The sequence below is a fragment of the Sceloporus occidentalis genome, unplaced genomic scaffold (genome assembly GCF_023333645.1).
Source record: "Sceloporus occidentalis isolate IW3139 unplaced genomic scaffold, rSceOcc1.0.p SCAF_1, whole genome shotgun sequence".
NCBI lineage: Eukaryota > Metazoa > Chordata > Lepidosauria > Squamata > Phrynosomatidae > Sceloporus > Sceloporus occidentalis.
Genome location: NW_028316981.1, coordinates 11,150,705 through 11,167,691, shown reverse-complemented (window position 1 = coordinate 11,167,691; position 16,987 = coordinate 11,150,705). Strand labels below are relative to the sequence as shown.

The following is a 16,987-nucleotide window of genomic DNA, read 5'->3' as shown; positions in this document are numbered from 1 at the left end:
AAGAAGAAGACTGCATTACAGGCAGACTGGCTCAAAGAAGGAATTTGTAAGCCCCAGGTTCTTGAAGGTCTCTTATTCATGGGATTTCCATAAATCCAAATTGACTTGATGGCAAATAATAACAACCTTAGCTACCCCACTGCATGGCTGCAGATTTATAAACTAGGGTCTCAAACTGCCTTTTTGCAAAGAAGGGATATAAAATTACCAGTATTGATTTGCAGAGAAAAAGCAAAACAGAACCGGAACCTGTTTTGCTATATGGCCAACCAACAGTACCCCAGAATATGTTTTTTTGGCTTTAAGATACCATATTTTAGCCCCATCAGAGAAACCCTATAAAGAGGGCCAAAGGACTGGGTCTTGACCATTGGAAATTTCTACTTCCAACAAAGGTTATTAAAAATTATAGGAAGAAAAAAAACAAATAAGTGATAAATTAATAGTATTATACCTTTGTGGAATTATGAATCGTATATGATGAACAGAAGACAGTAAGAGGAATGAAGATCTGAATAATAATTTTATGTGGTTTTTTAATCGCTGGTTTAGTTAATATTAAATGGTTTAATAAGAATAAGATTTTTAAAATAAATTTATTAAAGACATATAAAATAACAATATACATACTACAGTTAACAAAATCATACAAATACATAAACCATACATAAAATGCCGTCTAATTAAAATAATTATTATTATACGCCACTCTGAGAGTCTTTAGGACTGAAGGGTGGGGTATAAATACCGTAAATAAATAAACAAGATAATGATATAAATATAAACAAACATGAATAAGATTTAGATAAAGTGGTAAAGAATGGATAGTTAATGTGATTTATTACATATTATTGCATGTGGAATATTATGTAAAAGATATTTTTAAAATACTATTGTATGTGGGTTATGATATTAATTTAAAAAAATATTTTTTTAAAATAAAATCTAAAATAAAATTAGGACCATATTTGGCATGTTTTACTTAAACAGGACCTTTTAAAAATGTTCCCTAATGGAAAAACATGGAGGGCTTCTTTAGAAATGCAATGCTCTCTGCCTAACAAAGGAGCTTGTGGCTTCTTCACAAAGGATGGAGGCAACTGGGCTCTCAAGAGGAGCATCTCTTTCTGTCTTGCAAATGGCCCTGAAATGTTTATTTCCTGGTGTGCCAACATGGCCAGGAGGAGCATGAATGCCTAACATCTTCATAATTTTATTTTTTCCTGCATGATCCTTAACACTTTTGCCTGATGAAGAAGCCTCTGGAAAATTATTACTGTCACCATTACTATTACTATTATTGTTGTTGCAGATAGTAGTAGCCCTCCAGCAGCCTGCCCAGCTCTCTTGCTGCTGGATTTGCTGGAGGCAGGGCTGGAAGAGGTTAAATTCTGGGAGGACCTGGGAAATTTGAGAAGGGAAGGCCAAGGACCTGGAAGTGGTGCAAGCTATTCTCTTCCCCCTTCTTTCTTTCCTGCTTTGGCTCGGGAGGAGGCAATGCCTGCTTTTGAATGGCTGCAAGAGAGAGAGAGAGGTGAGGTTAAAGGGGCAGATCAGAGGAGGAAATGTGCAAGAAATAGATACTGTACATAAACACAAGAGAGAGAGAGAAACAGCAGCAAGAGAAAGGTGGTGATTCCTGGCTGGAGGAAGGGATTGGGAAAGTTGGGTGGGAGAAGGAGACTGGTCTTACTGGAACAGGATGGGAGAGACTAGTGTTATTGGAACTGGTTGGGTGAGACTGGTCTTACTGGAGCTGGATGGGAGAGACTTGTCTTACTAGATGGGTGAGACTGAAGTTACTGGAAGTGGATGGGTGACTGGTCTTGCTGGAAATGAGTGGGTGAGTGGATCTTGCTGGAAATTGATGTGAGAGACTGGTCTACTGGAGATGGAGGGGTGAGACTGGTTGTACTGGAAATGGTTGGATGAAACTGGTCTTACTGGAGCTGGGTGGGTGAGACTGGTCTTACTAGAGCTGGGTGGGTGAGACTGGACTTACTGGAGCTGGATGGGTGAGACTGGTCTTACTGGGTGGGTGAGTTATTTATTGGAAGTGGAAGGGTGACTCTGGTCTTACTGGAAATGGATGGGAGAGACTGCTCTTACTGAAAATGGGTGAGTGAAGTTGGTTTTACTAGAAATGGATGGGTGACATTGGTCTTACTGGAGCAGAAGAGGAGAAATCCAGCAAGCAAGCAAAAATCCCACCTCTTTCCCACAATACTGGTGGTGCAGTGGTTAAATGCCTGTACTGCAGCCATTTACTCGAAACCAGAAGGTTGCGAGTTCAAGACCAGCAAAAGGGCCCAAGCTCGACTCAGGCTTGCATCCTTCCGAGGTCGCTAAAATGAGTACCCAGACTGTTGGGGGCAAATTAGCTTACTTGCTAATTAGCTTACTTGCTGTTCACCGCTATGATCTTTGGAATAGCGGTATATAAATAAAACAAATTATTATTATTATTATTATACTTGCTTTCCACCTCCAAAATCATGCAGGGTTTTGTTGTGCTTGTGTTGAGTTCTGGTTTTGAGTCTAGAAGCTCCTTTGGGGGGTCTTTTGTGGTTTTTTGTTGTGTGCCTTCAAGAAGTTTCTGACTTAAGGGGTTTTCTTGGCAAGCTTTGCTCTTTGGAGGCTGAGAGAGTGTGACTTGGCCAAAGTCAGCCAGTGGGTTTCCATGGCTGAGCAAGGGTTCGAACTTGGATCGCCAAGAAAAAATAAAACAAAATCCATCCTGGAAAAAGCAAGGATTGTTTCAATATGTGTATATCTTATGTGTCCTTTTAAATGCATGTGTGTTTTCACTAGTGTTTTTTCAGCAATGATGTGTGTTTGTTCACTGTTGTTGTCCCCAGCCTTGATCCATGGGGAGAGGCAGGTAAGAAATAATTTCATGAGTATTATTATTAGTATTATTTAAAAAGAGAGAAAAGTTCCCACTTTTGTATAGGTGTCAAAAGGCAGAGGAGCCCAGTCCTATGTTTCATGTTTCATTATAACCTCTAGATGGTACAAAATTTACCAAACCAGTAAATGTACTGTTTATAAGAACTTTTTAATTGCATTTTCCCCTTTTAATGTGCGATGTGTTTTAATGCTGTAATCACTTGATTCTATTTTAATGCTCACTTTTTGTATGTTTTTAATTGTATTTTCCTTTAAGTTATTATTTGTGTTCTCCAGTTTTGGTGGGAAAGTGGGGTATAAATATACTAAGAGTTAGCATGGTGTAGTGGTTTGAGTGTTGGACTAGGAATCCGGAGACCAAAGTTCGATTCCCAGCTCGGCCATAAAACCCTTGGGCAAGTCACACTCTCTCAGCCTCAGGACAAGGGAATGAATGGCAAACGCTGTCTGAACAAATCTTGGCAAGAAAATTGTCATAGGTCCACTTTAAGAGTGACCATAAATTGGGAAACAACTTGAAGGCACACAGCAGCAACAAAAATCTTCCAAGAATAGTTAATAGTTAGTCCTGATACATTATATTATCTTAATTATTATCTTATTGTTTTAAATCCTGCTTGTTGGTCAGTGTATCTAAAATAAAATGCCATATAGGAAAAATTGCATGCAGAAGAATTAAAAGGTAGCAACTTGATCAGCTATTAAAATGAGGTATTTATCAGAGGTAACAAACCCACTTGAAGTAATTTTACTTGTATGCCATCCTAAAGGCAAAATACTATTACAGTGGTCCCTCTCCATTTGCTGGGATTTGGGGCACAGGACCCCCGTGAATGTGAAAAAAACGTAAATAGAAACCCAGGTCCTCCAGTGCAACTCTATAGTCAACATCTGCCAGAATTTTATCATAGACTCTCACTGGAGGATCAACAAATGCCTAGAGAAGTGTTTTCTCTAGGAACATCTAAGTTTTCCAGCACAACTCTATGCTCAACCTCTGGCAGAGTTGAGCTGAAGAACCTAGCAATTCCTAGAGAGAAGATATTCATCAAAACCGCAGATAATCAAATCCACAAAAGTCAAAGCCGTAAACATGGAAGGCCAATCGTAATTCAATAAAATAAAACCGAATAATTAAACAATAATAATAACCAAATGTGATGGGATATGAGAATGAAATAGATACCTGAGAATAAGTGGTATGTGCTGTCACAAGCTCCTGCAAAGAGAAAAATGACAATGGAACAAATGGTAATATGTTCTTTAATTTAAAAATTACTAAATACTTATCACAGTGTCTGGATTTTGGGGTGGGTTAATCCGTATCCACTGAATAAAATAAACCTGTTGCTTTTTTTCCTGAGAATAAGCATTTTCTTTTTGACAGCGGTCTGATATTTCTTTCCATTCTTTGGTGTTCACTTCTCTACCTTCCTTATTTTTCCAACCAGGAACCAGTCCTGCTTGCAGATCTGGGCAAAAGGTGAGGCAAAATGTTGTAGATTTGGCCACCTAAACTGACCTGTCAGTTGTCTCAGACCTCCAGCCCCTGGACATAAAGGTTGACTGTGTCAGCCAAAGGGTTGCTGAAATCTCCCATACTAAGGAAAGTTCTGAAATTCATAATGGAGGAGAACTTAGAAGCTGCAGGTAAGGCTCCACACACTGTCAAAGTAAGGTGTTTGGAATTGCCAAGAAGAGTGACGCCTCAAAATGGCAAACATCAGCCCATGGATGGGCTGCCACAACCATGGATAGCTCAGTGCCAAGAGTTCCTGAAGGCACTGGATTGCCGTTGCTCTGGATGGGGAGCGCCAACTTTATCAAAACTTGGGCCGTGGGACGACACCAAGGCCTTCCTGGCCTCCTTTGAGCAAGTGGCCGAAGCCTGCCAGTGGCCCAGAAAAGAGTGGGCAGCCCGGCTTTTGCCAGCACTCAGTGGAGAAGCAAAGCAGGCCTTCAACCACCTCGAAGCCAGAGACAGGGAGGATTATGAGAAAGTGAAGGCAGCCATTTTGCGCAGGGAAGCCCATCGAATGGAGACCCTGCGCCAGGACTTCCGGCAGTTCCGCTACCAGGAGGTGGAAGACCCGCGGAGAATTTACGGACAGCTTCAGGAGCTTTGTCACCAGTGGCTGAAACCAGAGAGACGCAGCAAGGAGCAGATCCTGGAGCTGCTGGTCCTGGAGCAGTTCCTGGCCATCCTGCCCCAGGACCTCCAGAGTCAGATCAGGTGGGACCCGGAGACTGGCACTGAAGAGTTTCTGATAAAGCCCCAAGAGGATAAGAATTGGGAATGGCAGGTGAGAGACAGTGTGTGTAGTGGTTTGAGAAGAGACATCAGTAGGGGAGTGTGGGGGGTAGTGACTGCACTGGGTGACACCAAAATGTGGGGATTGAAATGTGGTGGGGCACTTGATCCTGTCTATCCCCAGACCCTTCCGCCTTCCCCCTTCTGCCAACCAGGGAACCTCTGCCACCCAGTAGCCCCTTCCAGATCTGGTGCAGCCACTGGGTGAGCGAGAAAAAGCGTTGTCTCACTTTCTTTCTCACCCAACATGGCAGAGGCGGCCTGGCTGGTGGAGGGGGCCGACTGAAGGGTGTGCCAGTCAGGCAGTCTGGGGGATGACACCAACCCTTGCGATGCCACTAACTTCGAGAGAAGGACTGGGATTTGGGAGATCCAGACTTCAATATATGGGTACACCAGGCATGGAAATGTCACATTCATTGATGTTATTATTTGCCGTTAACTCAGTTTCAGTTCATGGCAACCTTTTGAATGAGAGACCTCCAAGAGCCCTGGTCATCACTAGCTCTGCTCAGGTCTTGCAAATCTGGGGTTGTGGTTTAAAATCTATCCACCTGCAATTATTCTCCCTTACTGCCTTCTACTTTATCAAGGATTAGTGTCTTTTCATGTCATGATATGTCCATGGTATGACGGACTCAGTTTAGTCATAAACCTCTCCCTATTCTATTTATGTTATTCCTGCTTCCAGCACCACATTTTCTGTTAAAGAAGTAATGCCCAAAATTGCATCTGGTTTATTAACTGAGATATACTTGTACTTCTTGCCTAGTATGTACCTATTGTGATGGTATGTCTTTGTGTTTTTAAACTACTGGGCGGTAGTTAATTAAAAAAGAATAAAGCAAAGATGTTATCTCTAAACGTTCAATTAAACTCTCTCTTTCTGCAACCTAAACCCTTTAGATTGGCTCCTGCTTGCTTGGGGGTGCATGCACATGGTAGAAATAATGTAGTCTGGTACCATTTTTTAAGTGTTCTAGCTCCATCCTATGGAATCATGAGATTTGTAGTTTTACAAGATCTTTAGCCTTCTCTGCCAAGGAGGGCTGGTGCCTCACCAAATTATAAATCCGAGGATTCTGTAGGATGGAGCCATCGCAGTTAAAATGGTGTCAAATGTCATTTTTTCTACAGTGTAGATGCACTCTTGGACAGTAGTGCTTTAATCTTCTTAACCTACCCTGTTCTGCATATGTTTTTCTTTTCAGGTGTCATTGGAGGAAGTGACTATGAATCCTGTGAAAGCAGAGGGAACAACTCAGAGAGAAATCTACACAGAAGCCAAGGAGAAAGTTGATGAGGATCTTTGCCTTCTTGGTGAGAATCTATTGCACAAACAGAGAAGGAAACCCAAGAGACAAATATTGAAGTGCACATAACGGGATCCACAATTAAAAAGGAGGAGATATGTCTCCAAGTACTCTGTAAATGGTCTTTGTTTTTTATTTTGGAACAAGCTCAATGCGTTTTGGCCTGTGTATGTATTTCAATGGCTTTCTTCAGGGGCAGTATGTGAAACTAGCAATAGACATCTATGTAGTTGAAAATTTCATTCCATTTGTTGGATTGATGAAAAATGAGTTGCTGACTGAAATGTGTTGGGACTTATATTGAAGTTTTATTTGTGTATTGCAATTTTTATCCTGTATTTTGTATTTGATATTGCAATTTTTTACCTGTACACCTGTACACCGCTATGACCAACATGGAATAGCAGTTTATAAATAAAACTTATTATTATTATTATTATTATTATTATTATTATTATTCTCACCTGCTCCAGCTTCACTTTGGACCAGATGTTGTAGAAAAAAGATGATACAGTGGGCCCTTGGTATCCACTGAGGTTTAGTTCCAGGACTTCCTGTGGGTAACAAAATCCATGGATGAGCAAGTCCCATTAAATATGGTAGCACAATGAAATTTAATTATATAAAATGTTTGCTTTTTGAAATTTATATATTTAAAAAAATATTTCAAGCTATGGATGCTTGAATCAGTGGATAAAGAACCTGTGGATACAGAGGTCTGACTGTACTTGGATATTAGAATTATAGTAGATTACTTCATGTGTCTATTAGTGTAAACTTTTGTGTTTGTGGGACAAGAGTGGTTTAGGGAAAGAGAAAGAGATGATGATGATGATTATGATGATAATAATAATAATAATAATAATAATAATACAATTTATTTATATTCCGCTTTTTCACAAGGAATCAAAGAGGATTCCAACAGTATAAGGATAAAACATGATACAGTTAAAATTACAATCAAACAAATACCCCTATATCCCAATGCTCCCCCATGATGCATGACTTTCCAGATGTTGATGGATTATTTTAATTCCCATCAGCCCAAGGCAGCTGAGCCATTGGTGAAGTATGATGGGAATTGTAGTCCAGCAACATTTAGAGGGCTATATATTGCCCGTCGCTGGTTTAGATTAGAACATGCACGACAAGTCCTTCTTCTTCAATATTCTCCTCCCTTGTTCACAGCTAATGGGATCATGTCCCCAAGTCATCCGAGTTCGGTGTTGCCCCCTGAAGAACAAGAAATTACCGAAACTGGGCTTTCTGAGGTACGTGAATTTGTAGCAAAGTCTTTCCAGGAAAAAGCCAAAGTCATAAGGTATGATTCATGCATCTGGAACTTGTTTAAAACATTAAAGGTGATTAGGAATATCATGTCTAGATCAGTTCTAGACAAGACAGTTCAAGAAGGATGCGGATGTGGACAACCTGGAGTGTGTCCAGAGGAAGGCAACCAAAATGGTGAAAGGTCTTGAAACCATGCCTTGTGATGAGCAGCTTAGGAATCTGGTTATGTTTAGTGTGTTTTCTGCTACTTCAGAGAATACGACACTTAACAATGGATGCAAGCTACATTAGGAAGAACTTCTTGACAGTAAGAGCTGTTTGACAGTGGAATATGTGGCCATGAAATATGGTGGAGTCTTCTTCTTTGGAGGTTTTTAAACAGAGGCTGGATGGCCATCTGTCAGGGTTGCTTTGTTTATGAGTTCCTACATGGCAGGGGGTTGGATGGCCATCAGAAGTCTCTGATTCTGTGTTTCTAACGCTCAATCAGGCTGGTATTGCAGTCTAAAGGGGAAAACTGGAAAAACATGGGAGCAAGGATGGAAAGAAGTACCATGGAGGAGGACTGGCTGGCATGGTGAACAGGAATTCCCCATAAAGCAGTGTTGCGTTGCCTATCCCGCTTGCTCCTCATAATGGTGTGTCAGTGCCTTCAGGTCGCTTGTCAATGTACAGCAGCCCCATAAATGTCATAGGGTTTTCTTAGGCAAAGAATACTCAGGTTTTACCAGTTCCTTCCTCAGAAATATAACCTATGTCACATGGTATTCTTTAGAGATATCTCATCTAAGTTCTAACCAGGACTGACCCTGCTTAGCTTCCAGGATCATAGAACCCAAAGGCCATCAAATCCAACCCCATTCTGCCATGCAGGAAGACACAATCAAAGCACTCCTGACAGATGGCCATCCAGCCTCTGTTTGCAAACCTCCAAAGAAGGAGACTCCATCACAGACAAGATCTGCTGCCTTATGCTAGATGTGCATTAATTTTTATTTCATTCCTGTATTAGATTTCAAACTCATTCTGGTTAACAAGATCTGCTATGGGGGGGGTGGGGGTGGAATGCCCTATTGCAGTGGTTCTTAACCTGTGGTCCCATGATGTCTTCATAAGTGGTCTACAGGGCCCTGGGGGACTTGCTTGCTCTCCCTGCCTCTTTCTTCCATGGCTGGAGTATACATGGCACTGCTGGGCACACCAGAGGGAAGGAGCCCGGAAGGGCGGCCTGGGTGAGGGTGGGAAGGAGATCCCCCTACCTTCCTCCTGTGCTGGGCACCACGACCATGGTCCTCCAGGGGCTTACTCATCCTCCCTGTCTCTTTCTCCACCTGCCCTCACTCCCTGCCTCTTTCTCCTGTGCCCAGGGTATATGTGGAGGCACTGGGTGCAGCAGAGGGAAGGAGCCTGGAGGGTTCCCCAGAGGTCTGTCTTGCCTTCCATGCATCTTGCTCCTCCTGCTTTTCCTCCAGTGGTATCCCCAGACCTCCATGCAGCTTCCTCATGAGGAGGGAGCCGGGTAGAGGTGAACCCAGGACCCTTGTGACCCTTCTCCTTCCCCTCCATATAGCTTTCTCTCCTCTTCTGCTGTCTTGGCTTCCTCCGAGCCACTACCGCAAAGAAGGAGGAGCATGTGCCAGCCTCAGCACTGTACTTCCTGCATTGGGAGGAAGGCCCAACTGGATGTCTCTCCTTTTCTGGGGTGTCACCCAGTGCAGTCTGTGCCCCCCTAGTGACTCCACTGCCTTCCTACTGCCTTCTTTGTCTTATGGCTAGAGCACACGAGGAACAAAAGGCAACAACACCAGCCATCTAAAGCCAAGTACAGTATTTAATGCATTTTTGGGGTTGTAAATCTTGAGTTAGGTGTTGAGGTAGAGGTTGTCTGTGGCAACAAATGTTATTTCAAGGGGGTCCCTGGTAAAGAAAAAACATGTTAAGAACCATGCTCTGTTGTTTCAGGAGGGTGTGAATTTGAATGACGTCACAGTGTCTTTGGACAATGCCGGATGGTCTGTGTTAAACCCCACACATGGAACTATGCATTGGGAGGTCATGCCAGAGAACTCAGAGGACATCAGCTCTTTGGGTAAGCAGGTCCTTCCCAAACTACAAATCCTAAGATTCTGTAGCAGGGAGCCATGACAGTTAAAGTGATGTCAAACTGCATTATTTCGACAGTGTAGAAGCACCCATGATGAATTAACTGATTTATAAACTGTGTAACTAAACTCCATCTATACTCTTTGTCTCTTAAATGTCCCCATCGGTGCCTCTTTCCTTCTGATTTTTTGTTTTTCTCTCTCTCTCCACCCTAAGGAGGATTTGTGATTCCCAAACCCGAGGCTGTGTCTCAGATGGAACAAGGAGAAATGGTTTTCATCCAGGACTCTGAAGAGTGCGAGACATTTCCTAGTAACATGTCAGGTGAGGAGGCAGCAGTGTTTGCTGGGGTGGGAGTTACAGAATGGTTCACCCCAGGACAAGGAAAAATTAGCAAGTTTTCACTGTGGGAATCCTATATTTGCATGGGTTGCTTCCTATCTGCCTTATCGTGGATGGTGAATGGATGGGAGATTGGCAAAGATCTGATCTATTTCAATCAAGAACCAGAATAAGATGCTGGCATCCTACAGGGGTAGAGCAGACTGTACATTTTAAATTGTGGATGTAGGAATGGAGGCTGAATCTTTCTTATCCAAAATGTTTGGGAACAGAAGTGTTTTGGATTTCCAGGTTTTTCAGATTTTGGAATAGTTGCATATACATAATGAGATAGCTTGGAAATAGGACCCAAGCCTAAACATGAAATTTATTTATGTTTCATACACATAGCCTTGAGGTAATTTTATTCATAATATTTTTAATAATTTGGGGCATGAAAAAAAGTTTGTGTATAGCAGGCCTTCCTTTACGTGGGGGATCCGTTCTGGATTTCCCCCCCCCCCCACGTAAGGGGAAATCCACGTATGTTCACGCTCCATTGCAAACAATGGGGCGTGTGCTTACGGGTGCACATGCCATTTCTTTAATTGTCGTGCATGGGATCATAGAATCATAGAGTTGGAAGAGACCGCAAGGGCCATCCAGTCCAACCCCCTGCCATGCAGGAAATCACAATCAAAGCATCCCCGACAGATGGCCATCCAGCCTCTGTTTAAAGACCTCCAAGGAAGGAGACTCCACTACACTCCAAGGGAGTGTGTTCCAGTGTCGAACAGCCCTTATTGTCAAGAAGTTCCTCCTAATGTTGAGCTTGAATCTTTTTTCCTGCAGTTTGCATCCATTGCTCCGGGTCCTAGTCTCTGGAGCAGCAGAAAACAAGCTAGCTCCCTCCTCAATATGACATTCCTTCAATATTTAAAGCTGCATACAGTGCACCTGTGTATGGTGTGGGTGCACTGTACATCAGAAAGCAAAGGTGTCACTATCTCAGCCATCCACATGGACAATTTTGGACTTTGGAATATTTTAAATTTCGCAATTCTGGATAAGGGACATTCAACATGTACAATTTTTTAGTAATCTTTGAACAATCTGCTATGGCAGACTCCCATCTCTTGTTTGTTGTTGTTGGTATGTGCCTTCATGTTAGCTCCAACTTATGGCAACCTTATTGGCAGGATTTCCTCATGCCATTGCCTTCCTCTGAGGTTGGGAGAAGGCGACTTGTCTAGGGTCACCCAGGAGGCTTTCATGGCTGAGCAAGGATTCAAGCTCTGGTCTTCTAGCAGCCTAGGAGACCAGAGTTTGGATCACTGCTCAGCCATCTGCACTGCAGAAATAATGCAGTTTGATAATGATTCTATGAAATCCTGGGATTTGTACTTTTGTGAGATATTTAGCTTCTCTGGTTGCTGTCCCACTGCAAAATTAATGCACTGTTTTAATTGTCATGGCTCCATACTGTTATCTCTTGGGATCTGTAGTTTGTAGTGGCACCAGAGCAAAATATCTCACAAAATTATGAATCCCAGAATTCTGTAGCATTGAGACATGGCAGTTAAAGTGGTATCAAATTGCATTAATTCTGCAGTGCAGATGCAGCCTGAAGTAATGTCTCCTTTGCTTTCTGACGGTTCTGGAGTGTAGATGTAGCCCTAGAGTCAAGAAAGGAAAATAGCTTACCATATCTTGTTGTTGAGAAAAATCAATTTCTCCTCCCTCTCCTAGTTAACGGTGAGGTTTGCAGTTTAAGGTGCTGGATCAGGAAATCCTGAGGAAGTTGATAGTTGACACTATAATCCCTGTGACTCAGGAAGTCCAATCAGGCACTATCAAACTAGTGGTCTCCTTATCATTTCCCTCCTCTCATTCTTCTCTGGGGAATAAGTATAGATTGTCTGCTTCTTTCTTTCTTTCTTTCTTTCTTTCTTTCTTTCTTTCTTTCTTTCTTTCTGTTTTTCTCTATAGATGATGAAGAATCCCTTACGATCAAGCAGAATAGTCAGCAAGAAAGTACAGAACCTGAGGAAATATACAGCATGTCCCTGGAAATATCTCAAGGGAAGGCTTCTCTGGTCGCTGAGATTCACGAACAAGGATGCAACTCTGATGGACCACGGAAGAAGAAGCCAGTGGAGACATGGGATGAAGCCACGGAAATGGCCGTAAGTCATCCAGGGCTTAAGGACACCCTGAGGCATGCCCGAGTCACGAAGTTTTTGCACTCCAAGGGTGGGAAATGGTACCGGTGGAAAGCAGGACTGGTTACCAATCAGGCCATCCATTCTGGAATGACCCCTTACGAGTGCCTTGTGTGTGGGAAACGTTTCCAGAAGAAAACCTACCTTGCCAAACATCAGAGGATCCACGTGAGGCCGAAGGTGTTTCAGTGCTCGGATTGTGGGGAGAGCTTTGACTGGAGAGAAGAGTTTGTCAGGCACCGAGGTACTCACACAGGAGAGAAACCACACGAATGTTCCCAGTGTGGGAAATGTTTCAGCCAGAGGGAAAGCCTCATCCGGCACGAGAAAATCCACACGGGAAAGAAACCCTACGAATGTCTGGAATGCGGGAAAAACTTCTGTAGGAGGGATTCTTTGGTCCGGCATCAGAAGATCCACACGGGAGAGAAGCCTTATGAATGTCATGAGTGTGGGAAGAGTTTTAATCAGAAAGAGGTCCTTCTCAGACATCAGAGAATCCACACAGGAGAGAAGCCATATGGATGCCAAGAGTGCGGGGAGTGCTTCTCTCAGAAAGCCATACTGAGTAGACATGAGAAAATTCACACTGGAGAAAAGGCCTTATTAACACACTGATGCAAGGGAACGCTTCACTCCATTTTTACAGATATGCTGCCCTTGTGTGTATTTTGTGTGTGTGTGTGTTTTACAGACAGGGATACGGACTATTTGTTAAGCCGAAATAATGCCCATATTCTCAGGCACCCCTCAGGAGCTCGAGAGCTCATCTTCACTCTGGTTCCAGGATTAGGGAAAGGGATCTCAAGACACTAAATTTAGAGGGCTAGTTAATACCCCAGAGGAGAGAATCAAAATTCAAAATGACCTGGATAGATTAAAAAAGTTGGGCCTAAACTGACAAAATTAGTTTCAGCAGAGAGAAATGTAGGATGTTACACTTGGGCAGTAAAAATGGGTGATACCTGGCGTGACAAGATGACATGTGAAAGGGATCTAGGAGTCCTAGGATCATGAGTCAGCAGTGTGATGCGGCAGCTAATAAAGCCAATGCAATTCTAGCCTACATCAATAGGAGCATAGTATCTAGATCAAGGGAAGTAATAGGGCCAACTTTAAATACGGTGACCAGTTCTGGGCAACATAATTCAGAAAGGTTGCTGACAAACTGGAGCATGTCCAGAGGAGGGCAACAAAAATGGTGAAGGGTCTGGAAATCATGCCCTTTGAGGAGAAACTTAGAAAACTGGATATGTTTAGCTTGGAGAAGAGAAAGTTAAGAGGTGATGGCTATCTGTCAGGGGTGCTCTGCTTGTGTATTATCACTACCCCCCTCTGTATGGACCATGGAAAATACCTCTGCAATCTTCCTAGGCCATAACTAAAAAGGCTCTCCATCTAGTGAGGTTCTGTCCCTGATATTGACCCTTTGAATAAGATTGAAGAAGTGGAAAGCTGGGGTTAGATTTCCTCCTGACATCCATCCCTTGTGCCCCATCTCATCCACAGCAAGCTCAAATACCCCTGTTTTCCTTTGTAGTCCCTCTCAAAATGTTGGCAGGAAGTGATGTTACTTCTCCATGTCTCTGCAAATTGAAGGGGTTCGGGGCATCCCAGTGATGGAATCTCATCAGTTAATTTCCACACTCCTATGGCAGTCCTATCCTATGAGAGGCACAATCCAATCCTATGAGAGAGGCTATGGAGGAGAACGTGAGATCCAGTGTGGCATAGTGGTTTGAATCCCTACTCTGCCATGGAAACCCACTGGGCGACCTTGGGTAAGTTACACACTCTCAGGCTCAGAGGATGGCAATGGCAAACCCTCTCTGAAGAAATGTGCCAAGAAACCCCTGTGATAGGTTCCACTTAGGGTTGCCATAAGTCAGAAATAACTTGAAGACACACATCAACAACAAGGTAGATTAAAACAGAGGTGTTTGAATTCTGATCACCATTCTGAGAAGAAGAGGAGAACGTAAGTATTTGCAAGGCAGTGGGGAAAGGGTTCAGTTAATGGGGTAGTAATTTTGCTTGGTTTTCACATTTGAGAGATTTCAAGGTCAAAATTGGCCCCCAAATCACACTTTTTTAAAAATGGGGCATATGGGGAGCAGATTAGGGCTATAGGGCCTGTAAAAATAGGGTCCAGAGGTCACATCCAGCCTGTCCACTCTGAGAGGATTGGGTAGCAGTTAATAGGAAGCACCTTCTGCTTAACCCTCTCAAACAGCAACTGCATATCAAAGTCAGCCAAGATACAACCATGGTCTGGCTACCATAGAAGGCAACTTCCGGGAGTTCATTTGAAGTGAGAATTGCTGGCTTTAATTCCTTTGTGAAAGAAATGCTTATTTTACAGGGTGGTTGAAAGGTGATCGTGGATTATTACTGAGATACTAACACATTTACCATCCCCTAAAGTAAGGGTGGAGCCTAAAACCTCTGAATGACACATTTGCTACACATATGCACCATTCCCCCCATGGTTGATGGAGTAAAATGGAAGATTTTGGCCTTTAAATGGTCAATCTCGCCCTCTAGGATAAAGTTGGGAATTGGGTAGCTCCTGGGTCATATTCAGCCCTCAGTGGGAATCTAGTTTAACCCTTTGGACCATCCCTAACATCCTCTATGTTTAAATATTTGAAGGGATGTCATACTGAAGATAGAGCAGGCTTGTTTTCTGCTGTTCCAGAGACTAGAACATGGAGCAATGGGTGCAAGCTCCAGGAAAAGAGATTTCATCTCAACATTAGGAGAACTTCCTAATGGTAAGAGCTGTTTGACAGTGGAAGAGACTCAGAGAGTGGTGGAGTCTCCTTTGCAGGTTTTTAAACAGAGGCTGGATGGGCATCTTTGGGGATGGTTTGATCCTTCTCTGTGATTCTAGTTTGAATCTTTGCTCCATGGCCCATTTTCTGGAGCAGCAGAAAACAAGCTTGCTCCATCCTCAACATGATGACATCCCTTCAAATAATATGCTGGGGGTGGCTCTGCTGGCCATTTAACAACTACAAACAAAAATCCACCAGTGATTCCTTTATTGGCCAACCAATTAAGAAAATCTCTTTGCCTGTAGCTTGCCTCCATTGTTCTGTGTCCTATTATCTGGAGCAGCAGAAAATAAGCTTGCTCCAATTTGGTTGGCCAATAAAGATATTACTCATAGATTTTTGTTAGTATCCCTTCAAATAGTTAAACAAGGCTATCGTATCACCTCTTGACTGGCTCTTTCTCCAGACTAAACATCCCCAGCTCCTTAAGTCATTCCTCAAAGGCATGTTTTCCAGACCCTTCACCATTTTGATGGCCTTCCAGTGGACATGCTCCAGCTTCTCAACATCCCTCTTGAATTGTGGTGCCAGAACCGGACACTGTACTCCAAAGCAAGGCACACACCATCACCACCAAAGCAATCTTCCGGATACTTCCACCTGAAAGGGAGGGAAGAAATGACCACTTGTACCTCGAGGAAGCTTCATTGGGTGCAACTGGGTGTCTTCATGGTCCACTTCAACATTGTTTCATGGTAGGGTTGTGTGTTGCGATCTGGAGGTCTTTCAGAGAACCATGGGTCATCCTTTGCCATCCCAGCTCTACAGCCAACACTGCCCAAGCTTTTGCCAGATAGTGGGAAATATTTTTATTCACCTATTCTGTCATCTTGCAGACAGCCATGCCACTACAACCCCACTGGCATCAGTGGAATTAAGCAGATTTTGCAAAAACGTGGCTACAAATATTCTCACATTTGCTGCATGGTGCTTTATTTTTTCTTCTTCTTTCTTCCTTACGAATTACGTCTTCTCATAACCTGTTTTTGGTAACTGATTAATCTTGCGTGGGCATGCGTGTATTTTAATTCTTGTTTTATTTCCCCCCTGAAAAGTTACCTTGGGCAGGTTTCTACACTTTTTCTATGTCGCTTTGAGCACGCTTTTTGGAGGGGGGGGGCTGGAGTGGGATAAGGAGACTATTCAGACTTTTTATAGAGAAATAAACAGTAATTCTGGGCCTTATGCCTTTTGTAGAGTCTTCTTTGTATTTCTGGTGATCCTTCTGATGATGAGATAATAGCCTTCTAAATCTCACAATTAGAAGAAATTTTGAAAAATGGATTTTGTTTTAGAAAAATTGATATATTTAAATTGATATAATGTATTATAGTATATTATATTCTTCTAGAGAAACACATAGGACTACCTTGGGGGCTAAATAGTCATTAAAACTCCCAGAATGTTTCTCTCCTGATTTTATAAATTTTTAAATATCAATTTTTATACCAATTTATATTATAATATATATAAAGGTGATCTTTAATAAATATATATAAAGGTGAGCACATTCTGATGTGTTGAATAGGGATTAGTTACATTCTAAAAGTAAAAGTTGGAAACTACTTGAAGGCATGCAACAACAACAGTTATCTTTTGGATTCCATCTGTGTAGTGGTTTGAATGTTGAATGTTGTCATGAGCATTTCTAGTTGCGGGAAGGACTTTGTAAAACTAGGA

General features: G+C 42.5%; 1 protein-coding gene across 1 annotated transcript; it reads left to right on the top strand.

Moving 5' to 3' along the window:
* The first annotated feature begins 1,491 nt into the window (after positions 1-1,491).
* LOC149320723 (uncharacterized) lies at positions 1,492-16,480 on the top strand. The gene is made up of 7 exons (XM_089504577.1): positions 1,492-1,534; positions 4,362-5,213; positions 6,433-6,541; positions 7,723-7,805; positions 9,787-9,913; positions 10,144-10,251; positions 12,238-16,480. Exons 2-7 carry the CDS (start codon positions 4,536-4,538, stop codon positions 13,086-13,088), a joined length of 1,956 nt encoding a protein of 651 aa, XP_089360703.1. The 5' UTR covers positions 1,492-1,534; positions 4,362-4,535; the 3' UTR covers positions 13,089-16,480.
* Positions 16,481-16,987: the final 507 nt, after the last annotated feature.

Bases quoted from the DNA above. Each gene is read 5' to 3' on its own strand.
- LOC149320723 (XM_089504577.1), top strand. From the start codon at position 4,536: ATGGAGGAGAACTTAGAAGCTGCAGGTAAGGCTCCACACACTGTCAAA. The intron at 5,214-6,432 runs GTGAGAGACAGT...TTTTCTTTTCAG, and splicing joins ATAAGAATTGGGAATGGCAG to GTGTCATTGGAGGAAGTGAC. The intron at 7,806-9,786 runs GTACGTGAATTT...CTGTTGTTTCAG, and splicing joins CCGAAACTGGGCTTTCTGAG to GAGGGTGTGAATTTGAATGA.